Consider the following 26,424-nt stretch of genomic DNA (forward strand, 5'->3'; position numbering starts at 1 on the left):
GATCGAATGTTGTTCTAGTAACGTGCATGCTTAATAAGAAAAAAAACTTGTTTTTAATAATTACACGCACATATATGTAGAGACATTCATTCCCTACATATAGAAACTTTTTAAGTATGATGGTCATTTTTGCTATGACAGTGTACTTGATATATATTTTACGAGTTGTTCTGTTCAGATACAGTTATTATGAGGTTTATGTCACGGGTATATATCAGGTGAAGTTAACTTCATGGAATGACTACTTGACCTTGTGATACATTTAGTTCAATTCATTTTTTTTTATCTTTCTAGTTTTTGCCTTTCTCTATAGCACACGTTTTCATGGCCGAACATGTGTTCGGAGGCAATTTTCACTTGTTCGGTCCATCCCCCACGTTTTGATCCCCGGTGGCCTGTGTCGCTGTTTTCGGGCTCCTTGACTTATAGCACATGTTTTCATGGCCGAAAATGCGTTTGGAGGTTATTTTCACGCCTTTGGTCCATCCCCACATTTTCGACCCGGTGGCCGGTGTCTCTGTTTTCGGGCTCCCGTGACCTAACACACGTTTTCATGGCCGAAAATGTGTCCGGAGGCCATGTTCACATCTTCGGTCCATCCCCACGTTTTTGACCCCAGTGGCCGGTATCGCTGTTTTCGGGCTCCCATGACCTACAACACATGTTTTAATGGCCGAAAATGCGTCCGGAGGTTATTTTCACGTCTTCAATCCATCCCCCACGTTTTCAACCCCGGTGGCTGGTGTCGCTGTTTTTGGGCTCCTGTGACCTATAACACATGTTTTAATGGTCGAAAATGCCTTCGAAGGTTATTTTCACGTCTTCAATCCATCCTCCACGTTTTCAACCCCGGTGGCTGGTGTCGCTGTTTTCGGGCTCGCGTGACCTATAGCACATGTTTTAATGGCCGAAAATGCGTTCGGAGGTAATTTTCACGTCTTCAATCCATCCCCCACGTTTTCAACCACGGTGGCCAGTGTCGCTGTTTTCGGGTTCCCGTGACCTATAGCACACGTTTTCATGGCCGAAAACGCATCCGGAGGCCATTTTCACATCTTCTGTCCATCCCCCACGTTTTGATCCCTGGTGGCCTCTATCGCTGTTTTTGGGCTCCCTGACTTATAGCACACGTTTTCATGCTGAAAACGTGTCCGGAGGTCATTTTCACGTCTTTGGTCCATCCCCCACGTTTTCGACCCCGATGGCCGGTGTCTCTGTTTTCAGGCTGTCGTGACCTATAACACGTTTTTATGGACGAAAACGTGTCCAGAGGCCATTTTCACATCTTCGGTCCATCCCCACGTTTTCGACACCGGTGGCCGGTATCGTTGATTTCGGGCTCCCGTGACCTATAGCACATGTTTTAATGGCCGAAAATGCGTTCGGAGGTTATTTTCATGTCTTCAATCCATCCCCCACGTTTTCAACCACGGTGGCCAGTGTCGTCGTTTTCGGGCTCCCGTGACCTATAACACACATTTTCATGGACGAAAACGCGTCCAGAGGCCATTTTCACATCTTCGGTCCATCCCCCACATTTTCGACCCCGTTGGCTGGTGTCGCTGATTTCAGGCTCCCGTGACCTATAGCACACGTTTTCATGGCCGAAGATGCATCCGGAGGTCATTTTCATGTCATCGGTCCATCCCCACATTTTCGACCCTAGTGGTCAGTTTCGCTGTTTTCGGGCTCCCGTGACCTATAGCACAAGTTTTCATGGCCGAAAACACGTTCGGAGGCCATTTTCACATATTCGGTCCATCTCCAAGTTTTCAACCTTGATGGCCGGTTTCGTTGTTTTCGGGTTCCCGTGATCTATAGTTGTGGCGGAACACCTCGGATTAACTCAACTAAAGTACGGTTAAGTCGCTTAACACGTGAATCTCATGCTTTAATCAAGTTAACTCGATGATCTGTCGGATTTCATCCGATTTAACCACTTGAATAGGACCGAGTTAGCATAGCTCACACGAAGGTGAGTGGTTCCAGAGAATACAAAAGATCCACAATTAGTTCAACAATTCATTACACACTGGTTTGAAATCAGAGTTTTACAAGGTTCGAAAACAACGGAAGCTAAAATATAGCGGGAGCTAGCGATGGGGTTGGATGTCCCTAATGAGGCCAAACAGGACATCAGTGATCCCACTCCTCACCGTCCGAGGAAGGATCCCACTCGACCGTCCACCCAGGAGGGAGCTGGGGCGGCCAAGTGCCAACAGCAGCACGCTCGGAAGTTTCAACTTCTCCTGAAAAGAGATGCCACAACAAGGCTGAGCTTCTAAGCTCAACAAGACTTAACCGACCGGTGGGAAAACTACTCCACCACTTCTAGACATGCAAGGCTCTTTGGCTGAGGGGTTTTGTTTGCCAAAAACAACTATGTTAGGTCCTTACTTTCAAGGTTTCAGCTTAGATTCTAAGTTCATTAACCAGTCTACATTGGCAACTTATACTAAACAAGCATAGATCCAAACATTATGTGTATAAACTCAACAGTAAGTTCATGTCATCATCAGATTCCTTCTTTACTCAGTGTAGCATAGCGATCAAGCAGTCTCAAACTGTGAGAGGCAGACGAACCGATTCGAGTTCCTTAACCATGCATGGCGAACCTAACCTCACAATATCCGCGCACCACCGAGGGTCGCTTCCTGTGTCGGCCGTCCCCATCAATTCCCTAACCCGTGTCGGGCCCACTTCTCTTGGTGCAAGGTTCCACAGACCCGGCCTCTACCGTTCCGTGACCACACTTGCCACCACATGCGACCGCAGGGGAACTCCGTTCCAGAGACAGTGGATCGAACCGCTCACGTCCAGGTTCAATCAGGTACTAGGCTTCCCCATCCCATAATGGGTACGAAATTGTGGGTGTCAGACCGAATACTTGAAAATAGCCTCCAAACGCATGTTCGGCTATCAACACGTGTGTTGTAAGCTTTGGCTAATAAACTAACATTGTTGAAGATGTTAGCTTTGGCTAATAAACTAACATTGTTGAAGATGTTAGCTTTGGCTATAAGCTTTGGCTAATAAACTAACATTGTTGAAGATGTTAGCTTTGGTTAAACTAACATTGTTGTGCCTCTACATTGTTCGCCTAATTGTCTGCTGCATGATGCCGCCTAGCCATGTCGAAAACCCTTCTTCCGCTCTCGCTCGCCAGCCATTTATCTCATTTGTTGGCCATTTAATCCATTTAAATGATCGTTTAGCCTCAATAAATAGATAATAAATAGTAACTGACTCACCGTAGGATAACAATGTGTCCTGATTTCATTGTTGTTGTGGATCTATTAGCTATTAGCTATGTGCCTGTTCCACTATTAGACGTGCTTGCATGGTTTTGGGAGATTGAATTATGGATCCACATGGGGATAATAATCTCGGTTAAAATCTAACAAGGATGAGAACTAGGTGAGGCCTAGCTAGCTTGTGCCAGAAGAAGGATATGATGATGCATATGCAGAGAGCAGTGCACCGTGGACGACCCTTGTCTAGATATTGGATTGTTGGGTGTGCATTACTTCCGTTGCATATGCGCACAAAAAAATTAAAGGAGACCTGGAAGGCATCTCAAGGTGCGCGGGGCGTCCATGGGAGAGGGGGGAGGGGGCTGCAGAGGCCAGAGTCATCATGCCGTGCATGCGTCATTGGCTAGCCCCCGGGCCGCCCGGTTGCTTTCCCGGAAAACCGGCTTGCCGTTTCCACCTCACCGCTGGCTCCATCCCTTGCAGCCCACAGTACACGTCCCTCCTCACACCATCCACCCGTCCCTTTCCTCTTTCTTGCTCTTTACAAATAACTGAACCCCCCCCCCCCCCCTCTATATCTCTCTCAGGCATCATTTTGCACTCTTCCTCCTTCCTCTCCTAGCGACGAGAGGGATTGGATCGGAGGGTGCAAGTCCTTCCTCCATCCTTAACTCCTTGCTGGTAAGGTGTTCCACTGCAGGTTTGTTTTGCTTTGATCGACTGATCATCCTTGATTAATTTATTTGGTGGGCTCATCGGTCCTTTATATACCTGCCGTATACAGCGAGCTTGGTGGAAGGAGAAGGAACCCATGGACAAGATCTTCAACACTACCTGCAACACTACTATGCCGTCCACTCTCCAGAACCAGCAGGTAACTACTCCATCTATCACCTAGCTCCTTTGCTACTCCCTGCATATACCTTCCTTCCATATACAAATCGATCGATTGATCCGTGTTTATTTACACATGTTGCTTCTTTTGGGTGTTGCCGTGAAGTAGCTCTCGGTTGATGATAAGGTTTGTCATGAATGAGTTTGGTTTGTGTATAGCCCCCGACAAGTGGTGGAGCTTGACCAAACATCCAGGGGTGGCTAGCCTATGTTAGTTGAGCTAAAAAATCAACGAACAATGTCAAAATTAATGTTTAACAATGTAAACTTTGCTGGGCACAGGGGGCCCATGGCCCACTCTGGCCTTGCCTAAGCTTCGCCCCTGCTCCCAACTTAGAGTTGTGCCCTAGCTAGCTGCTGTGAATTGAAGTGTATCTAGGTACATTGGCATATGCACAATTGCAAATAAATACTCAATCATTAATGCCTTCATGGGCTCCATGGATAGGATCACAATTCAAAGATGGATGGATGCCTATCCTCCAAGGTTTTTTTTTCATTCCAGCTTTTAGGTCGATTAATTAGTCTACTTGCATGCACCATTAACAAGTACTACTATATGTGTATGCCTCAGAAGCTAGCATCAGTTATATGTTATATGGGGAAAGCTAAATTTACCTAGACTTTATTTGGAGGAGATGCCACCCCATCTATGGGGTGATAGACCTTCTCCAGTTCCGATGACATGCCGACGAGGTGAGGATTTAGGAAAGGGGCATCAAGTCATCATCCTAGCGAAGCTAATTGAGCATGTGTGGTAGCAAATCTGGATCCATCGAAGAGGAGTCAGTGGAGTGGGGGTGAGGGCATGACGGAGAAGGTCGTCGTAGGCAAGAAATTAGGAAGTGTTGATGAGGGATGGAGGTTTTGGGGGTGTCTTGTTGGTGTCAGACGTCGTTGAGACATGGGTAGTGGCGGCGGCGGAACAGGAGGCTAGGGTCGATGGGGAGAAAGGTTAGGTTAAAGAGGTGGGAGTATGGGCCGTTTAGTCTGGGTCACATGAATTACGGCCCAAAATTGAGGATATGCCAAAATAGTCTATATAAGTCTATTGAGAAAAAAAATTGGACCGGAGAAATGGGCGTTGGATCACATGAATCGACTGTCCAGAATTTAGGGCATGCCTAGTTGGATCCTAAGGAGGGGTTGATCGAGAGAAAAGTAAAGTGGGGTAGGGAAATGGACTATTGGACCACATGAACTGGCGGTCCAAAATTTTGGTCATGCCCAAGTAGGCCATAGTTGGATCATGACGGTTGTGATCGGTCACGAGAAGGGTGAGGTGAGAAATGGGTCGTTGGATCACATGAATCAACGGTCCAAAATTTAGGACCAAATAGGCAATGGTTGGATCCTACGGGAGAGTCGATCGAGCGACAAGTTTGTAATAAAGTCGGGCACATGGAAATGGAATGTTGGAACACATGAATAATGGCGCAAAATTCAGGTCATGGCCAAGTATGCTATAGCTTGATCAAATTGAGGTCGTGCCCAAGTATGCAATAGCTGGACCAAATTTAGGTCAAATGCCCAAGTATGCCTACGGGAGTGTCATGGTTGATTGAGAAAAGAAGTTAGGGTGGAGAAATGGGCCATTAGATTACATGAATCAACTCCAATATTTAGGATATTCCCAAATAGGGAATGGTTGGATCCTAAGCGAGGGTCCTAATAGATGGAGAGTAAAGTTTGGATGAAAGTGCAACAAGAAATGGGCCATTTGAATCACATGAATCAATGACCCAAAATTCTGGAGATATGCCCAAATAAGCTATAAATAGATCCTACAGGATAGTCATCATCAAAGAAAAGTTTGGAACAAAATATATAGGGCGGGAAATGGGCTGTTGGAGCATATGAATTCATAGCACAAAATTTAGGACATGCCAAAATAGGCTACAGCTAGAGCATACGGGAAGGTCATGAACAATCGAGAAAATAAGTGGGGTGGACAAATGGACCGTTGGACCACATGAATCGATATTAGATCACCCAAAATTCAGGACATGCCCAAATTGGCTATGGTTGGATCCTGCAGGCGGGAGAGGAACGTGCAGAGATCGATTGAAAGAAAAGTTTGGCGGGAAAATGGGTCATTGGATCACAAATGGCCCAAAATTCAATATGATGCACAAACGGGCTATAGCTTGAGAGAAAAGTTTGGAATAAAGATGGGGCAGAGAAATGAGCCATTGGATTACATGACAGCCCAAATTTTAGTTCAGGACAATCCCAAATAAACTAGAGCCGAATCCTACAAAGGGATTATGATCAATTGGGAAAATATGTGAGGTCAAGAAATGGATCGTTTGTTGGATCACACGAATCGACAGCTCAAAATTTAGGATACGCCCAAATAAGTTATGGTCAGATCCTCCTACTACTAGAGGGTCGTGATCGATCAAGAAAATGGGTGGGATTGACGGTCAAAAATTGAGTATGCTGGTAGGCACAAAAGGCTTGAGTTGTATGCATGCTAAAATCTAAATTAAGTTTAATTTGTACTATATGTGCTTCTTTGACTCCGAGTGGTTGAGCTTTATTTTAGTCATTTGTTTCTAATTTATTTGTCCTCTCTTTTTAATTATTTGCACTGCACATGATTTTATATAAGATGTAATTAATTTATGCATGGTATAATAATTTGGTGCAGGAGGAGGCAGCGATACCACCACCTGCTGCTGCTAGGAACGTGAAGAAGGCCAAGCAGCAGCAGGCGGGCGGGGAGCGCATGCCACGGCCACAGCAGGAGCAGGCGCTCAACTGCCCGCGCTGCCACTCCACCAACACCAAGTTCTGCTACTACAACAACTACAGCGTGACGCAGCCACGCTACCTGTGCAAGGCCTGCCGCCGCTACTGGACCAAGGGCGGCACCCTCCGCAACGTCCCCGTCGGCGGCCGCTGCCGGAAGAACAAGCAGCAGAACCCGTCGGCGCCATCGGCATTGGCGTCCTCCAGCGACTCCAAGAAGATCATGAACAGCAGCACGCAGCAACTGCTGATGATGATGCCGCCGCCGCCGCCGCCTACTGCTGCCAACTTGTCCAACGTGCTCCCGACGACGTTCATGTCGGCCACAGGCGTCGGCGGCGGCTTCGAGCTCCCCAGCAGCGACCACCACCCCCTGCCCTTCGCGCCCTTGTCGCTGCCGTCCAATCCCGGCACGACGCCGCCGGCGTCGTCGTTCCTGGACCTCCTGCCATTCCTGCCGACGCCGTCGTCGTTTGGTGCGATGATGCTGCAGCATGGACCTGGGATGATTGCTGGTGCTGGTGGTGGGCTCCAGCAGCAGTGGCTGCCGTCGTCACAGCATGGGAACGACGACGGTGGTTTATTTGCTGCTGGTGGATCGCCGGCAGCAGCCGCAGTGCAGGAGCCGCAGCAGCAGCAGGAGGAGGAGGTTGGTGGTGGTGATGGTGGCACTGCTGCTGATGCTGCGGGTAACGACGACATGGGCGGCGGCGGCGCATCTGCAGACATCATCAACATCTACTGGAGCAGCTCTCGCATTTGATCATGCATGCATGCATTATTCATCGGATCATTCAATAATTTTCAGTGGATATTCTCTTTTATTTAGTCTATCTAAAGATTTTGCCGTGTACTACCAATTAAATTAGAATCATCAGCAGTTGAATGATGGCAAATCAATTTGAACGTTTGACTCAATTCATGAAAAATTAAAGAGCGACACCATCTGTTTTGCATGCCCTCGATCAGATGGATGATATGGAAGCCAAGAGCGGATGCATGGGAAGAACCCTAGTCACCAATGCAACAAGAAACTTGAGCTACTTAATTATTCCTGGTGGTGACCCCACCCAATATTGCAAATGCAACTACTGATACATACATACATACATACATACATACATACATACATACATACATACATACATACATACATACATACATACATACATACATACATACATACTTACTGTATTAACAACTCCATAGTTCTTGCTTCTTGCCTTCACCTCTGCAAGCTTGTACCACTTTGCCTTCTCTTTCTTCTTTCTTTGCTTTGGTAATCAGGCCAACCTGCAGTACCTAGTACATTCTTATATGCATCTGACGGGCATCATGGCAAGGCCTTCTTCTTTCTCTATTTCTGAACATCGAGCCTCTTCTTCTCTGCACCTAGACATGGGCTTCATCACGGCCGCTGCTCCCTGTCTCTGCAACTAAACCCGCCAATTGCTAATCACCAGGGAAGCTTCTTGCGCTACTGCTCTACCTAATCTGTCCTTGATCTTGTGACGACCAAATCTTTTGGAGGACAAATCCTGTGATGATGCATGTGTGTGCGCGTCACGTCCTACTGCCTTTCCTTTGCTAGAACGAGCTTCTAGGATTTTTTTTTGTAAAAAAAAAAAACGAGCTTCTCCCCCTCAGAGAACTGACGTGCGCCTCCTGGGAGAGGGATTGATTTGAATCGAACCAAAAAGACAACCGATCAAACTTATATGTACAAGTTACCGCAACTTCATTCTAAGAAATGTATACTTTAGATCCATGGAGCTTCTACACTCAAATCGCACTCGGCAAAGAGATCGGGGCTATGAACCCAAAAGTCAACCAAGAACAAGAATATGAACAACGGGATTGCTTTTGCTAGCTAGTTTATGGGCATGGAGACGTCGGTTCAACCTTCAAAATAGCAATAAATTAATAGCTTTTTTTCCTGTAATGCATGCATGCGTCGAGCACCGGCTTGTGGTTTGTGAGCGTGGGGATGGACACGCACTAGTTATTAGCCTTTAGTCTCGGTTGGTAGGATGCATATCTCCCGAAAATCCATCCGGGATAAACCAACCGGGACAAAAGGGGGGGGTCTTTAGTCCCGGATCTTTCAACCGGGAGTAAAGGTCACCCTTTAGTCCCGGTTGGTGTCACCAACCGGGAGTAAAGGGTTACCCTTTAATCCCGGTTAGAATTCAACCGGGACTAAATGGCACCCTGCATGGCACCCTGCCTAGCGTCTGAATTTTTCATGCATACATCACGTACGTAGTACCGGGTCCTTTTGTTAACCTTTAGTAGTTGAGATTTTTTTTAGAATGAAATCAACTAGTATTTAAACGAATGGGATTTGTAATTATACAATTACTATATATATACACAATTCTTATACATAATTCATATACACAATTCAACTAGTACAAATCGATCATAATTAGCGCGTATTATATATACAAATAAATCAAAGTATCTATCTACAATCTTCCTGTCGAGGTGTTGCTGATCGGAGTGTCTAATTGTCGTCCATCGTAATAAAATTCTCCTTTTGGATCTACCACCTCGTCCATTAGGAATCCAATGAGACCTTCACATGTTGCCGCTACTCTTTTTTCCTTCAAGAGTTCTTGTTGAATATTTTCAAGAGTCCTTGTTGAATATTTAACATCTATAATTTGGAAATTTGTGAACGTTACACGAACAGGAGCTAGAAAATAATTAACTAGTAAAAAATTTAAAAACTGGCGTGAGGACTCTTGAAAAGACCTCTCCTGGAATTGTAAAAAATTGATGGGCCTCTTTGAATTTTCTTCTTTGATTGTTGGTGTGGCTAAATAAATCATTTCTTGGGCACTGCTATATGGAGATACCATTACAGGTGTCGTTTGGGAGGAAGAAACGGTTCTGATTCTGTTGTGAAACGGGAGAATCGCGGCCAAACAGCTGGATAGAAGAAGAGACAGCGAGATGATGGGGGCAGCGGGACGGCTCGGAGGGGAATTGGACGGAAGGCGATGTATCCGAGTGAGGACCACGGATCGGAGGTGCTCCCCGCCGCCCATGGCCCTCCGCTTCCTCGGTGAGGGCGTCGCCGCCCGCCATTCTCCCCGCCGCCCGTGGCCGTCCACTTCCCCGATGAGGGCGCCGCCGCCCGAGGTGCTCCAACTTCAAATAGTCTGATATCCATTGCCGGATTCAGTAGTAGCTTTTGCTCTATTTGTCCTGCTATTGGATTCCTGAGTTGCACTTCAAATAGTCCGGTATCTCACTATGAATTGCACTTCTGAGCACTTAAATTCCTGAATCCTGTCTCATTTCCCATTGTTCTTTTCAGCTCCCGTGTGATCGACCTGATCCGCCACATGCACAGCACCAACTAGATGAGCGAGCTGAGGCTTGGTGATACAGGGGAGTTGGTGTTTCTCCCCAGAAGAAGAGTGTAGAGAGCCCTCTACCGAGAATAAATTTTTTGTATGGAATTATGTCTGAAACTATATTTGGTGTATCCTAGTGGTTGGTTGAGCTGTAATGGCTCATGTTTTTATCTGAAACTACTGATCAACTTTCGATCTTAAATTCAGTGAGGTATGTCATGCCTACTTGCTGAGAAATGGAATGCTAAAATATGGAAATATTGGATGCAGGGACAATGCTCAATTCAATGAAATGATTGACAGACCACCGAGTGTGAACCAGTGCCTGCTCCATTTGCTGGTCCAAAGCCAGTAAGTGCCATTCTGAAGAAGGTGAAGAGGAAGCCTTCCATCCTGAAGACGATGTGGCATACGACGATGAAGCTGCAGATCAAGAGCTGGAGGAGTATCAGAATGTTTGTGGTTCTCCCAGGAGAGCACGCTTGTTGTATTTGTTGGTTGGAAGAGAATCCAATTGTTGTACATCATAATTGTATTACTACCTGACACAAATAGCTAACAGATACATCATACTCTACTTGTATTTGTTGGTTGGAAGAGAACCCAATTGTTGGTTGGAAGAGAATCCAATGTTGGTGGCTAATATTTCAAGTTCGTGTGAACACTTTCGATCATTTTGATCATATTTGTTTTCGTTCGTGATTAGAATACAGTCGTTGAGAACTTCCAAAACAGGTCCAGTCATTTGCTGATATGGGTAGTTGGTGCTTGTAATAGGTTACCAATTCATGGCTGCTAAAGTGCCTTAACTATTGCCAGCCTGCGAAATGTGAACTGGAGCAGTACCTGGAGGACCCTCAGCTTGCCAAACCAGAGTAGTGCTGATTTTTTTTCTGACACGGCACAGTTACTACTTACTTGCATGAAGACACCAGAACTCAGACTTTGACACCACATAGAACTCCAGAGCCAGGAACTTGGCAAAACATACTCGAGGTCCTCTTACCATTTTATTCCACAGGACAAAGTGCACACATGACAGCATAAATTGAAACATGGAATTAACCAAGGAAGAGAATCCATCAGAAGACAAGTAAGCTGAAAGCCTCAATGTTTGCTCCCAGATAAAGGAAAAAACATCAATTATCATGACCTTAGTTCATCTTATTAATTTAAGACTTGGTTTCATGGTGCAAACAAGACACCGGAGAGTTTGGAGTACTTATTAATAGCTGTGTTCTCTTTTATCAAGTCATGCCTTGCTAGTTCTTCCAGTTCTGAAAATTTCAATGTGCTCTGCATGATCTGGATGTAGGTTTTGACTACAATACCAAAACTTTGATCATTCATGATGAACAATGCACCAATATCCCAGTAACCAGTACACCAATTTGAGAGAAAGGAGCAATCTTTCAACCTGATGGTTCCATTTTCAGAACTTTTACAATTGCATTTTCACAATTACAAGCACCTGCACAAGAACTACCTGCATTCTATTGCCTTACAGAATTGCAAAATCTCTCCCTGCACAACCACAACAAGATTGTCTGATACCAACAGAAGCACAAAATTCTCCCTGCAAGCACACCATGATCGAAAGTTCCATTCCTCAGATTCGTCAGTTTTTCTACTGTAAAGGTTCCGGCCTCTTCCTCACTCGCCGAGGTTGATGAGGAGGAGATGGTCACCCCTGCCATGGCCAAAGCACACTGCCACGGTGGCCGACAGTGCTCGACGACCCGCACTCGCTGATGGGGAGCGACGAGATCGCGCTCCCGCTCGCGCGCGCAAGCCCCGCCATGGCCCGCGACGCGCACCGCTCCATGCGCCCGGCGGAGCTCCGGGGCGCACCGGGTAGATCCAGCGGGTCCAGCGACGCCCTCCGCCGCGCGCTGATAGTCGTCCCGCCTCCGCCGACGAGGAGCGCTGACGGATGGCGAGGGTGGAGGCGGGGGTAGGGGCGGGTAGGAGGCCGGAGGGGGAAGGGGCGACGATGGCCACGGGACAGGGGCGGAATCGCTGGCGGCGCTCGCGAGAGGAACGAGGACGTCGCGGAAAGGAACTGCCTGGCGCACGTCGTGGCGGCGGAACAGGCCTGGTGCACGGGCCTGGGAGGGGTTAGAGGTTTTTTTTGAAAAAAAAAATGCTGGCAGGTGGGGGGAGTTTAGGCGCAAAATCGTTATCTCTTACCCCATCCATTAGATTGTATCCTGTGGATCTGATTCAAAGTTTTCAAGTTTGCACAGTTTTTCTGATTTGCACTTATATGTTACTGTAGAGATGAATATGTAACAAGGATGAGACCATGAAATTTAGGAGGAATAACTTATTAAAATTATAAATGGTTACATCGGTGTCGCCTCGTTAAAAACCTCACCTTCATCGTGGAGCCCCCAATGAGGAAAAGAGTACGACCCGTTACTTATGAAATTGAAATTGCGACACTCAAGTGTCGGATTGTGTTTATAACTCCACGTAACCGAACTTGAGCTTACATCATGCTTGAAAAGTAAACTGTAGAAAAATAAATATATTCTACTTTCGAGACTCGATCACGTTTATAACTCCAATCTCGAACCCCTTGGATCGACTAGTCCCGATCCATCACGGGGTAAGAGCCACCCCACTCCAGCATCCCGCAGTTCAGTTCACTCCAGGGATCACGCCACGCCAGTCGACGGAGACCGGCAGCGGGAGGTCCCTTAGAATGGTCCCAGGTGCTGCAGTGACGCGCGGCTCCGGAGTCATGCGACACTTGCAGCCTTCAAATTCCGCCCTTGTTGCGTCCGCGAAACCGTTGAGTCGCAGAGGCTCGTCTGCAACTCGAACAGTACGGGACGCGACGAAGTGCACCGTCTGTTTGAAGTTGGCGAAGCGGTGGACCTTCTCCGCTGGCTTGCGCGCTACTTTGAAGTGCTTGCACCACCGCTCGTAAAGCTGCCTCAGAGCCTTCTCCGAGCGGAGGTCGTGTGTGGTGAACTTCAGGCCGGCGGCCGCCGCCGGCTCCAGCAGTGTCAGCGCGAGCAGGACGACGGCGGCGAGGTGCTTCATCATCGAAAGTGGCGTCGGCTTCGCCTGGCCCGGACGTGGCGAATCGGCGGCGCTCGGCTCCGGCGGCTTCGGCGGCGGCGGCTGCAGCAGAGAGAGGCGGAGGTTCGGGCAGCACTTTATAGGCTGAGCTGCGGCGACTGTTGGAAATGACCAAATCTATCAGTCTCCTCACGAACTCACGAAACTCTATGATCGCTCAGGTGTATGGTAAACACGTACACATTCACAAGCAGAGGCACACACGAGAAGTCTCTTTTTCACGGCACTGCACACCAGTGCCCACAGCACTTGTATTCTCTTCACCACAGCTTTATGAATAAACACGCATACGCACGCACACACTGGTTGAGCCACGTCTGGCCGCATGACCCGGCCAAACTCTCCCGTGGTCACTAATCACCTTCCTACATGCAAGGCACATCTCTCTACATGCAGATCACCTATCTGATCCACTTTTCTCGCCATGACTCGTTCACTTAGACTTGGCCACAGATCAGACTAACAAACACATGTATCTGCTGATTTTCTCCTAAGCACTCGCCATGTCTCGACCAGGCACGTGGCCGCACACCACAACACATACTCACACTCACGTCATGGCTGCCGATCTGCTTGCGCTTGCAGGTCCTGGCCACAACGCCATGCTGCACGACTGACACGAACACTACTAACTTGAACTAAACGATGCACTGAACATAAAGCAACACGTACAACAAGATTAAGTCTAACAGCGACGTGGGCTGGAGGAAGGGCCGTTGAGACATGCTAGTTGTATGTGCATGGTGTAATATTTTGATGCAGGAGGAGGCAGGTGAACGATACCACCGGCGGCGAGTGGCGGAGAATCTGTTGAAGATTAGAGAAGGCGCTCGCCACGGCCAATTCCAATGCCGAATGCAAGCTGCTGACGATTATCCTGTTGTTTACCATGGTGGTGGTGATTGGCAAGTCTCCCAGTGTACACAGCTTCTTCTCTGATCGAGACATATAATATCCAAAAGTGCAATGACTGTCCTCAACATCTATCACATCACCCTTTAATTTGTTATTTATTCTTCTTCTTGTCACTTTATCAGGTCTATTTCAAACACCAAAACAGTCAGCTCCAAGCCAAAAATGATCATCAGGGTAAGTACAACAGTGGATTTACAGTAGGACGGCTAGCTGTGGATCATCGTAAGCAAAACCAAGAAGCGACAGCAAAAGAACAGCTCCAGCTAGCATGTGCCACTAGCCTCTCTAGCCCCTTTTCTCATCTACTGTACTGTACAGCCATCTCAAAAGCCTATTGAAATGGAAATTCAGCAAAATTTCCTCAGAGGGGTGTAAAAATATATGACAACCTAAGTATCAACAAGGAAAGCAGATTTTTTTCTACTGCTTCTCTGCAACATGGGTGGAAAAACTCCTGCTGCGTGCTTTCAGTTTCTTCTTCGCACCTCACATGTTAACCGGGCGAACGGTAGGTAGGTCAGACTCTGTAACCCACCATGGTTTTCTTCTCCTCCTTGATCATTGCCTTCTTGGCAAGCTCATAGCCTGCAAAGTTCATTGCTCCCAGAGGAGCAATCCAGAAGAAGCGGGGGATCGCACCCTTGAAGAGCCCAAGGGGGCCCTCATTTCCAAGGATGGACAACACTATCGTCTGCATGGACACTGGCGTGCCTGGAGGGGCGGTCATCATCCGTGTTTTCATAACGTCAAAGGGAGTGGTCACAACTGCTGCAAGTCCTCCGGACAATGCTCCAACTGCTACAATTTCCCATGGTTCCAACTCTCTCTTCGCAACATGCTGTGCTGCCTACAAAAACCAAAGGCCATCATCATTACATGTGCGGGTCATGAAAAGTAAAACTTTTCCTAACAGATGTAATGTAACTACCATTTTGAAATTATCACAACCAAATGCATACTGGTGGCACTGACCAACATAATGAGTAATTACTAGAAGAATCAAAAGTTCTACTGCCTAACTCCGGTCCATTTGGTATCAACTCTAATGCAGCAAAACAAACAACTAACTCTAGTCATTCAGATGTTTACTATTCGTGCAAGAAAATCCCATTAATATATTTTTTAAAATCCCATTAAGATGTTTTTTCACAGTCAGAGGCATGCATTTTTCAAATCAGCGGAACTGACAATAAGCTTAAAACAGCGGGCACTCAAATGCACAAATTTTTAAGTCAATAATAAGGTCGAGAAATGCCACTTTGAAGGTCTGTTGAAAATACAGAATCATTTTAATTAAATTCAGGATACCTTTTTAGCTTCTGCATAGAGGCACATTCCAGCAACATAGAAAGGAACCTCGCGACAAAGAGTGGCCCCAGTGCCACGAAAAAAGCCCTTTAGGCCATCTTGTTGCACGGTGCCAATAATTGCCTCCCCTACATTGTTGAAGATTCCAGCCTGCAAACGCTGCTTGAGAACCTCACAAGGGATACGGACTGCAGTCCCCAGGACTGTGCTGCAGAATGAAGCCATTGATTGCACCTATGGAAGAAAACGCAGATCATCAAGGAATTTCACTCAGCACAACAATTATTACAGATTTTAGTTTTTGCCTCGATCCTGGTTCAGATGCCATGCAATAGGTTTGTACAGGCGGACTAACTTCCATTTTAAGCTATGCAACCTTTTCTACTACGAATAAAAATAAGTTACTCTGAACTTTACAAGAATAGGTACCTCACTAGATGAGCTTAAATTGTTCAAATCGCCATACATGCATGCTGTAATTGAGAGCTTAACCAGGGCCATATAAGCAAGTTTATGTTACCACTAAGAAGTTTTAAAAAGTTATATCATGAGATTTATAGGTTCTCCTGCGTGTTCGAGAAAAAAAAGTTATATCGTGAGTTTTATATCATGAGAAGTTTTCCTGTGTGTTCGAGAAAAAAAGAGATTTATAGGTGACCTCAGGCCTGCACGTACGGCAACAAATCCCTTTATAATTTATTGTAGAGAAGGCAGAATTTGCACTAGGTGGTACTGAAGTAGTAAAATATACCTGAATCTCTGGAAGTGTTGGAGCAACATTAATTAATACAAGCTTGCTTGCTTCGAAGATTCCTGTCCTCAAACCATGGCTGTAAAATGACATGGTGTGAATTCTACAGCCTATGAAAGATTTTGCATATAAAACAATGAAATTGCGCAGACCTTGAAAACTGGCCAAGAATTGCTGGGATAGAACCTCGGTACAGTCCTCGAAGCCCAATTTGTGGTAGCTGTGAGATTAGCTCTGGAAATGAAAGCGTAGATGCTTGGACACGTGTCTGGTACAACATAAAAGATAATGCAAATGAATTTTGGATATCTTGGTCGGCAGACAGAACTTGTGTCCTCCTATACTAATCCACAAGATCAGTACATTCGTGATGAGCAATCATAGTCACAATAAAGAGCTCAAAATGGGATGCTACACACAGAAAGCTCCTAACTGAACATCCTGCGTTTTATTGAACAACTTGTTTGAATGAAAACGGTATAAGGAAGCATGCTGATGTACCTTCATTGAATCAATAGGATGCAGCAGAGAGGTAGAGAGAGCGCTAGCAAGGCCTCCAGCTAAAGCAGACTTCAAAACGCTTCCCGTGGATATTTCTACAGGTGGGGGAACAGCGACAACAGTAGCAGCTTCAAACCAAATGTTCCTGGATGCATTTTTAAGTGAAGAGAAAGTAAGATGGCAAATTGAGCACAATATACTGCTGAAAGATAGTAAGAATTGGTGATTATTTCCAATTGCATGGTCACTATTCACTAAAGCCAATGAAGACGTAAGTTTCTTCTAACAGGATGCGACAGGCATACCGAGGATCATCCTCAAGGCGTTCTGAAGGAAGTAGAAGCATGAAGTTGCGGAAATGCCCATATGAGATTGATCCTTCTGAATCTGCATTAAGATAACGTAGCATGGCAGCAGCGTTATCTTCATTGGCAGGAAGGCCTGCACTCTTCAAGGAAGTCAAAATTTGATTCTTGTGAAGTGTTCCAGACTTGCTCAAACACAACGTGGTATATGCTCGGAGAATGGTTGGCTCCTTCTGTTCCATCAATGATAAAAATTGCTTCCAGCCAATCGATTTTGAAAAAAAGTTGCTTCTGGTACGCCGCAAGAAGTCCCGAGCATACCTTCTAGGTAACCGTCTCTTCCTCATTGCAATTTCGAGATCTTCTAGAGTGACTTGGCCATCACCATCTCTGTCCAACTCTTCAAAGAATCGCTTTCCTGCAGCAGCAGCAGCAGCATACATCAATTACAATTATCGCCCCACGATCCAACTAACACATAAAAGCAACATTTTCATAAGCACTGTTCCAGTATACTATTTGTAGAGGATGCACAATGCTGATGCACCAATTAGAACCCCAGTTTGAAAGTTGTATGTAATGTTGTAGAACCCCAGTTCTTGCATAGGCTAAGGAAAATGTCTGATAGGCATACATTTTCTCGATAAAGTGGTATATCAGAACAGAGACCTTATATACTATAAATTGCAAACATAAATTGAATATCCTGAATCTGCATGCTTGAAGGAGCCCAATGATTAAAGTGCGTAAAACATAATAACTTCGACATCAAAACTGGCATTTCAGCATTCTACATTGTGGACTGATGGCCATTGTCGATTGGTGCCATATGGCAAACCCAATGCAGTATTGACCATTGCAGGCCATGAGCCTATATACTGAAAGAATTATGGTATGGAGGACACCTCCCTGTTGAAAAATGAAGAATGATGTTACCTTCAATCTTTGCATATCTGAAGAAGTCCTGCACAGAGAAAAGTTTCTTCTTGTCTGGGTGTCCATCCGGTGATGTCGATGATCTGCTGACCAGCTGCGGGACCAACTCGATGAGCTCTGTCAGCGAAACTGCAGACAGTGTCGAGCGCAGCCGCTCCACATTGGACAATGGGATGTTAAGCAGCCGTGCAGGTAATTTCTGTGCTGACTGTGGTGAACCACTAGCATTGTCCACCCCCTCACTGTCCCCGATTCCAGCACTACCCTCCTCCTGGTCGCTGACCGGTGCTGGGGCAGGGGCCGCCGCACCCATGATGACTGCCGGGGGAGGCGGTGCCCCGACCTTTGCGAAGCCCAAGTTGGAAAGGAAGCCGTCGAAATCTGCCCTCTTTCCATCGATTACCTTCCTGAGAAGCTGGAATTGATTCGACTGTATGGTAGCGATACCAAATTCGGCGCCTTTGTGCTTGCAGGCATCGAAGGCGTCGAACGCAATGCAGAGGAGGAGCTCCAGCTGCTGCTGCTGCTGCGGGCCGGCGGCTGCAGCGCTCCGCTCCCGGTCCCTGAGCGGCCGCGAGTGTTTGCCTCCCCGGCGCTTAGGCCTGGCGTCGTCACCGCGGAAGCATCTGGCGAGTGACCTGAGGGGCCTGTGGAGGAAGTTGGTGACGACGACGTGGAGGTGGAGGAGGCGGTCGGGATTGGGACTGGGGCTCCTGGAATTGGATCCAGGGATGTGGATGATGATGGGAAGGTGAAGGTGGGCGATGGCGCCGCGGGCGGCGGCGAGCAAGGCCTCCAAGGGGCGGTCGGACGACGTATGCATCAGGGACACAGGCACTACTAGTACTAGGTGGCGATGCTTCCGGTGCGGTGGTGGCCGTGGGTTCCGGCGACGGCGAGCGGCGGGAAAGGCATAGCAGCAAGTTGAGCTAGCGAGGCATCACTCCCTCGGAGTGGGTTGTTGCTTCTTCTGGCGCCAGGGAAGAGAGCAGCGGTGGGGTGGAAGCTTACAGCGAGCGGCGGGGCGGTGGAGGAAGAAGCCGGCGGTGGTAACGAGGAGGGCGGGCGAGGCCGGCGAGCAGAGCGCAGACGGGAGGTGGAGAAGCGGCGACCCGCGACCATGAGAAAACAAAACAAACTGCACGATTTTATTTCTCAGAGAAATGAAATGAAATGAATTATTATGATTTTTTCAGATGTGGCCTATCTTTTTTGGCGAATTTGAAAAAGATACAATTCATAAGTCTACTGTAAGAAAACAAAATTATTTTAAAATAACTGTTCCCACGTATCTTTTTAAGTGTTTTTGAAATATGGGCCATTGGTGGTAAAAGGTTCGAATTCACAACATAAATATTTTCAAAAATTAATTTGAATTAGGCACGCGGCACATGGCACTGGTAGCATGTGTTAGGGGGTGTTTGGAAACTAAGTGCTAAACTTTAGCAGTGTCACATCGGATGTTCGGATGCTAATTAGGAGGACTAAACATGAGCTAATTATAAAACTAATTGCATAACCCTATGCTAATTCACGAGATGAATCTATTAAGCTTAATTAGTCCATAATTTGAAAATATTTGTTCCAAATCATGGACTACTTAGGTTTAATAGATTCGTCTCGCGAATTAGAATCCATCTGTGCAATTAGTTTTGTAATTAACTTATATTTAATACTACTAATTAGCGTCCAAATATTCGATATGACAGGTGTTAAAATTTAGCAGAGTGTATCCAAACACGCTCTTAGTATGCATTGGTATATCCGAGGGACTGGATCAACTCTTCACGTATGTCCCCACCTTATCAATGAGGAACATATAAACACCGTACCATCATAAATTCAATCAGATATATATGTATTTTTCATAACTACTACTACTAACAAGATTTGTTAACTGGGCCCAGCTTGATGAAAAGAAATGGACCCACATCAAGGGAATGGATAGGCATGACGACCAGATCATTACGTGTCCTTTTCTAAATAATGACTAGAAATCTGGCGCAGCTTTGCCGCCGCCCTTCGCGTGGGATTTAGCCGGTGTCTCCATGTTTAAAATTTTTTATTGAAAATAATTCAAATTACTATTATCAAGTATAGCTAAAATTTAGATAATCTCCTAAACTATTTTTGTTCAATTTACTATCTACACTATGCAATTTAGTTCAATTTACCCGCTAACGTAATTTATCTTTTTTTTCCTCCGTACACAAATTGGATTTCAATTTAAAGTTTTGCGAGATGGCAGTGGACATCACAATTTATGTCAAAAAAATATATATTATGAATTCTCCATCATTATTTCCCATATAATTTTGCATCCCAAGTATTAATTTATATTAAATGTCATTCCCTATTAAAATAATGATAAAAAATATATGATGAATTTTTTTAACATGTGTTATGAGTTATGATATCAAATTAGAATAATTGGAACATCAAATTGAGTAAAAAAACAGATTTCAAAAGGAACATCAAATTCGAACAAAATATATACGAGACTTGCAGGGCCAATCTGCTGCTTCCTTCCATACAACCTTTTATTCCGACAAAACCGGTAGTAGTACGTACATTCATGGTACATATATGCATGCGCAAGATGGAATTAACAGCCCCCCTAATCCTAGTCTACACTAATCACATGGACCATACTCTACTTCTACTAGTAACAGTAATTCATAGTACATATCTGGTAACTTTTTTTTACGTAATCACAATCACACTAGGATGATGCAAAAGAATGCAAATCCCTCAACAATGACTGCTGCTGCTGTGCTGATGGCGGCCTAGACAAAATCGAAGCGCATGAGGAGCCTGACCGACTTGAACCTGACGCCCTTGCGGTCGTGCAGGGGCACGGCACGGATGCCCTGCTTCAGCTCCCACACCGGCAGCACCGCCTGCCCTCCGAAGTCGTGCTTCTCCGACATGTCGTACTCCTGCACCTCTATCCTCAGCAGGGCGAGCTCCGGCACCGTCAGCGGGAACGCGAACTCCTCGTCCCACACCGGCACCCACTGGTCCTCCAGGACCCGCGTTTTCTTCATCACGCTGTCCGCCTTCACTCCAGCGATCCCTACCTGTTTATATTTCAGATACCATGTGTCACTCACTATATTGGGTCTTCTTAATTAGCTGCGACATTCCATGCGCAGAAATGGGTATGGAAATCTTTACCCTGGTATAGAAATCCGGAGGCGAGAAGGCGTCGAAATGAGTTTTACTGAAATCCATGCGCCACCCATCGCCCATGTATACTTTTACCTGCTCGGACATCATCACGGAAAAATTTTAGCTGCTAGGGTGGGCTATCTTCACTGAGATTTTCAGCAACCACAGTTGTCAGAGAATTGCAGGCATATCACCTACCTTGAGAGTTTTCTTCACTGGCAAACTCGCCTTGGGGTCAAATACTTCACCATTTGGACCTGTCACTAGCAAGAAGTCAGGTTTTTTAACATACCCGCAACCCCCATTAGCTCTGAAAAATCCTTGCATTAACCGCAGTGCTTTGTCATGCCCCTGAAAAACAAAAGCCCAACGGATTACGCCTTTCTTCACGGAGCTTCAGCACTTTACAACTCATAGCTGCATGCGACAGCTTAATATATACTATATATGCAAGTATAAATCATGACGAAAGTGGAAAATGGATCCCACCTGCATGTTGAACGCAACCATCTGAGCACCATGAGCCCAGGCATTCATTGGATCATAGTTAGAAGAATTAACCCTTGTGCCCTTCGGATACACTCGGAGTATATTCTTCTGGGTGAACCTGAATACAATTTCAATGCTTCATCAACTATGTGTATAGCAAGTTAGCAACCAACTTGAAGAGATGCAATCCTACAATCGGTTAGTGTTCATAGTTTGTGTTGGTTATCTTTTGTAGACGCTAGGGGAATTCAATCTTTTACTGAATTACCATGTGTGTCCTGTAACCTTGGCACACAGACAGTTTCTTTTTCCATCCGTTTCTCGTTACATACTGTAAGACTACAAAACTTGCTGAACCTCTATGGTCTAAACTCTAGAACAGAGGAATATGATTAAAAGGCATAAGCAAATAATTGAGTTTATAAAACCCACAGAACCAATCGTATAACAATTTGATACCAAATCTTCTAGTGTTCTTGTGCACTGGGCTCACACAAATTACCTTATGACTTCAGCACCATGAGAAGTTGTTGCTTTAGCTAACTGTGTTTCACTCAAAGAAAGCCGCCTGACTTTGTCTGGATCCACCCTAAGCGCATCCCGCAAATGGCCTTTTGGTTTTCCAGCTTGGATGGTGATCAGTTTCCTATACTCGCAGGCCGTATCCTGCTGAAATTTGGGGTCGTCCTCATCGGAATCTTCCTCATCTTGATCGTCTAGTTCATCCTGTTCATGACAGTAAGTTTACTTCATTCATGTTAAACAATGGGTGCATGTCTTGAAAAGGCAGTGATATTGCAGACCTTTCCATCAGATTCATCAGCATTTGAATCTATTCTTCTCAGGCTTCCTTGGTCTGGCAAATCAGCTATGTTTCCACTGCCATTCTGATTATCCTTAACTTTGAGAAACTCCTTATATTCTTGTGGGGGTTTAGTTGAGATGATTATCCTCTTCATCAGAGCTTCTGGAGAAGGAAACTCTTTCATTGGGTCTGAACTAGGGATGAAAAGAAGATCTCCAAATGTTTCAGTGAGCATCTATAGTAATTTCCATGTTAGGACTGATGTTTTAAACTGAGGGGAATTGCAAAGAAGAAGAAAAATGATACAGTAAGTAAACTTCACCTCAGCTACTTTGGCTTGGAGGTCCGCTGTGAGGTGATCCTCAAGAGTAATAACAAGGGGATAATTGGATGCACAAAAGGCATATTCTTTAATGGACTTTAAACATCTGATCATTTCTACAGGGGCAGTCAATGTCCTTTCAAATACCAAGAAAAATAAGAGTCAGGGAAACATTTTGCAGAGTGAGAGAAAAAAAAGGGATGGCTACAAGTTCAAGCAGTATGGGTTATTTATAACAAACTGACTGAAAATATGGAATTTAGCAGTGGTGTGTAGTGGGGAAATTCTTGTTCTAGCTACATTGTTGTGTAGGGAGTATTCATCCTTCATTTTGAAGAAAAGCTGGCATGGTATATCAGACAATAAACTGCGCACAATTGATTTTTTTATGTGTATCCAAAATGTCATCCTCAAATGATATGAAGTTGTTTCCACATGCAAAGAAACACGCTGTAATCATCCTACTTGTTGAAAAAGCCAATGTGGTTAAAAAAAAAGAAAAAGGAATTCATACCCTCCATGAAGAATATCAACATTGTTCTTTGAAGCATTTGGCCACATATCGAGTTCAATGACTCTAACACCTCTCTCGAGTGACTTTATAATTGGGATGTCGCTGGAGTCACTATTGAGCTGGTTCCCAGTAAGGTAGGAATTATGGCCAGTGAATATGAAATAATGAGGCAACGGGGCTGACATGTCCTGGTGAACCTGAGGTAAGAGTGAAAGTAATGGTGAGCAATGAGGCAGTGTTTATCACGATGAAGCAAAACGATTAACCGCATGCTATGGAATGGGAACAATATGAAGCACATGTTTAGTACGAGGGCTGAAAAATCATTACATTCCTGTAGTACAGAGCAACAGCTAGGAGCTGGTAGTAATTCCACTGGGTCATTTTTGTGGCATGAATGATGCTACAGATACTAGTAGCGTTTCCTGAATTCGATGCAGATATGTCTGTTTTGTGAAAAGAACTACGGTTGTACTACTTGTAGTTGTAGGCTTGTGCTTCTCTGTAGTGATGGCCTCATCTGTACTCAGTTCTTTAGATGTGAAGTGGAATGTGAGAGCAGAGTGCAATAGAACCAAATGGCAAATGACATAGCACTAAAACGGAATGCAGAAATGTTCCCTCTGTCGCTGTTTCATCCCATTCATTCCCAATTTCCCATCCATGATCCATCCCGAGGAGGAGGAGGAGGAAGGAGCCAAGGAGGTAGTGTAAAAATGGAATCTTTGAGGAGGGATGAATGGAGTTGACCTTGCTTGATGGAAACAAGTCAACTGTTGGTAGTAGGAGAGTAGATGATGAAACTTGAATCAAACAATCATCATTCCTTGCAGAGGGTGCGTACGTACCTGGTTGTTGATTGGCGGGTTGAGATCGGGGGAGAAGAGGAACCCGAAGAAGTCGTCGAGCGTGGGCGGCGCCGGCGCCGGCGACCTGGTGACGAGGCGGGCGATGCCGCCGTGAGCCGCCGAAGTGCGCGCGAGGGTGGCGAGGATGCGGTCGGCGTCGGGGGCGGACTCGCCCTGGACCAGGGAGAGGAAGCGGCGGAGGCCGTCGTGGCCGCCGTCGGAGCTGCCGCCGCCGCAGCAGTAGGAGAGGTGAGCGGCGCGGACGTCGGGCGGCGGCTGCGCGTCGGGGGATCGGAACTTGCGGGTGAAGCACATGCAGTACTTGTACGCGTAGCTCCCCATCTTCTTGGTTCCTCTGCTGCTGCTCGAGAGACTTCTTCTTCCTCGACTCCTCCTCTACTTCTTCCCTCCGGCGCAAGAGAAGGGAAGGGGAAGGGAATCCGATCCGATCTGTCCGACAGATGCTGCTGGCTCGCTCGCTTATCAGGTGCTGCAGCCAATTTCGCGTCGAGACCGCGTTGCGTTCGTCCCCTCCCCCTGGATTGAGAGATTCATTCCGCGAGTCGAGTCAAGTCAAGAAGAAGAAATGGCGGCGAGGAGACAGGCAGGCAGAGGCAGCTCAGCTGCTGACTTCTCCTGTGCTGTGCTAGCTGTACTGTAATGGAAAATTTTAACACGAGGAGGCATTTCAAAAGGCGGGCCGTTGTTTTCAAAAAAAACCCTTGCTACTCTCACAAATCAATTATTCCTCCCGTGTCATTTTTGGAGGAAAAAAAGCTATCGGAATTTTGGTTTTTTTTTCCTCGAGAACACACAAGAGAGCTGCGTGTCGTTATATTAAGAAGGAAAAATAATACAACGTGCGTATCATAGGAATAAGTGAGGTGTTGATATGCAAAGGTCATTTATTTATTATTGATCGTAAACAAATAGCGCAGGTCAACTAAAATCTTTTCAACTTCAAAGGGATCTCATTTTCTTTGTTATAAAAGAGATGGTTTTGTTTGGAAGACCGAGTCGGTCTGTAATGTGAACAGCCTTGACCTGACCAGATGGGAGCCAAGTCACTCCAGCTAACACTGACAGTCTTGCAACAACTAGCACTACCTCAGCATAAACATATGCCATGTCTACGTCATCAATCTGTCCAAGCCCTTATTTACTTCACTCCCAACTTCCAACTTTGGCACTATACAAAAAGAAGATTACCCATCACATCAAACTTGCGGTACATGCATGGAATACTAAATATAGATGAAATTAAAAACTAATTGCACAGTTTTGTTGCACTCTGCGAGACGAATCTTTTGAGCCTAATTAGTCAATGTTTGGACAATAATTCACAAATACAAACGAAACGCTACAGTGTGCTACAGTGCCAACACAGTAATTTGACACCTCCCAATTTGACCAACTAAACAAGGCCCAACAATCACAGCTCTTTGTTGCTTTCCTCAACAATTTGTTAGCCAATAATATTGTACGTGCATGCCATTGCCATTAATTAAATTCGTTCATCATTTGGAAAGGATGTATGGAAACAAGCAGAACATGGCGGCCTCTACAAAGATGAATGGAGTGTGCGAGCTTTGGCTTCCTCTGGTTGCAGGCTCTGCGTCAGCAGTTGATGCACTGCACCCCTCGCTTATGCTCATTAATTAGCTCAAGACTGTACTCCCCTTGATCAGATGGTCAAGAGTACAAGATAGTAAACATTAAAAGAGAAAAACATCAAAAGCTCACATCATCTACCAGATTCTGGTTTGGATTCCTCCCCTCTCCATTTCGATTTGGATTTGGAATTGGAATGCATTACATGACTGACCATTTCTTTTCTCCATCACTTCCTTAATTGCCCAACAATCACAAATTATTGTATGAATTTCCCAGATTTTGTAGAGATCAGGGAAAATGTTTCCTTTTTTATAGGAAAAAAAGGTATTTTCGGATCCTGAGGAGAATATGTTTAGTAGGTTATTAGCATAGATGTTTATCCTAGCTAGTAGCAGCAGCATTTGTTCCTTTCTTTTTAAAAAGGAAAGAGACAGAGGATCATGGTATCCTGCATGAAAATGGTTGGATTTATGCTAGTAGTAGCATATCTCATTGCTTTCATATCCCTACGAATTGAAGCTGACATTTTCCCTGGTAGACATGGGCATTCAGTTCGTTCCATGTGTGACTACTGGCCATCATCATCTT

The 26,424-nt window shown here is 45.6% G+C and overlaps 3 protein-coding genes across 3 annotated transcripts; 1 reads left to right on the forward strand and 2 right to left on the reverse strand.

Moving 5' to 3' along the window:
• Nucleotides 1-4,065: 4,065 nt before the first annotated feature.
• On the forward strand, nt 4,066-7,665 carry LOC111257980 (dof zinc finger protein PBF-like). Its single transcript, XM_022828584.1, has 2 exons — nt 4,066-4,128; nt 6,802-7,665. The coding sequence occupies exons 1-2, from the start codon at nt 4,066-4,068 to the stop codon at nt 7,663-7,665; spliced, it is 927 nt and encodes a 308-aa protein (XP_022684319.1).
• Nucleotides 7,666-12,910: 5,245 nt separating this feature from the next.
• LOC101755362 (cysteine proteinase EP-B 2) lies at nt 12,911-13,318 on the reverse strand. The gene has a single exon (XM_004978333.1). It carries the CDS (start codon nt 13,316-13,318, stop codon nt 12,911-12,913), a length of 408 nt encoding a protein of 135 aa, XP_004978390.1.
• Nucleotides 13,319-14,333: 1,015 nt separating this feature from the next.
• LOC101774810 lies at nt 14,334-24,875 on the reverse strand. Its single transcript, XM_022828585.1, has 17 exons — nt 24,223-24,875; nt 23,375-23,571; nt 22,861-22,996; nt 22,537-22,773; nt 22,236-22,459; nt 21,734-21,851; nt 21,443-21,595; nt 21,251-21,337; nt 20,863-21,153; nt 19,085-19,211; nt 18,074-19,012; nt 17,138-17,555; nt 16,833-16,977; nt 16,484-16,599; nt 16,332-16,410; nt 15,581-15,814; nt 14,334-15,119 (listed from the first exon to the last, which is right to left on the reverse strand). Exons 1-17 carry the CDS (start codon nt 24,562-24,564, stop codon nt 14,790-14,792), a joined length of 4,173 nt encoding a protein of 1,390 aa, XP_022684320.1. The 5' UTR covers nt 24,565-24,875; the 3' UTR covers nt 14,334-14,789.
• Between the last annotated feature and the right edge of the window lie 1,549 nt (nt 24,876-26,424).

The sequence above is a fragment of the Setaria italica genome, chromosome VII, assembly GCF_000263155.2.
Source record: "Setaria italica strain Yugu1 chromosome VII, Setaria_italica_v2.0, whole genome shotgun sequence".
Taxonomy (NCBI): domain Eukaryota; kingdom Viridiplantae; phylum Streptophyta; class Magnoliopsida; order Poales; family Poaceae; genus Setaria; species Setaria italica.

Bases quoted from the DNA above. Each gene is read 5' to 3' on its own strand.
- LOC111257980 (XM_022828584.1), top strand. From the start codon at position 4,066: ATGGACAAGATCTTCAACACTACCTGCAACACTACTATGCCGTCCACT. The intron at 4,129-6,801 runs GTAACTACTCCA...AATTTGGTGCAG, and splicing joins CCACTCTCCAGAACCAGCAG to GAGGAGGCAGCGATACCACC.
- LOC101755362 (XM_004978333.1), bottom strand. From the start codon at position 13,318: ATGAAGCACCTCGCCGCCGTCGTCCTGCTCGCGCTGACACTGCTGGAG.
- LOC101774810 (XM_022828585.1), bottom strand. From the start codon at position 24,564: ATGGGGAGCTACGCGTACAAGTACTGCATGTGCTTCACCCGCAAGTTC. The intron at 22,460-22,536 runs GTCTGCAATATC...TGTCATGAACAG, and splicing joins CTGATGAATCTGATGGAAAG to GATGAACTAGACGATCAAGA. The intron at 21,154-21,250 runs GTAAAGATTTCC...AAATATAAACAG, and splicing joins CTCCGGATTTCTATACCAGG to GTAGGGATCGCTGGAGTGAA.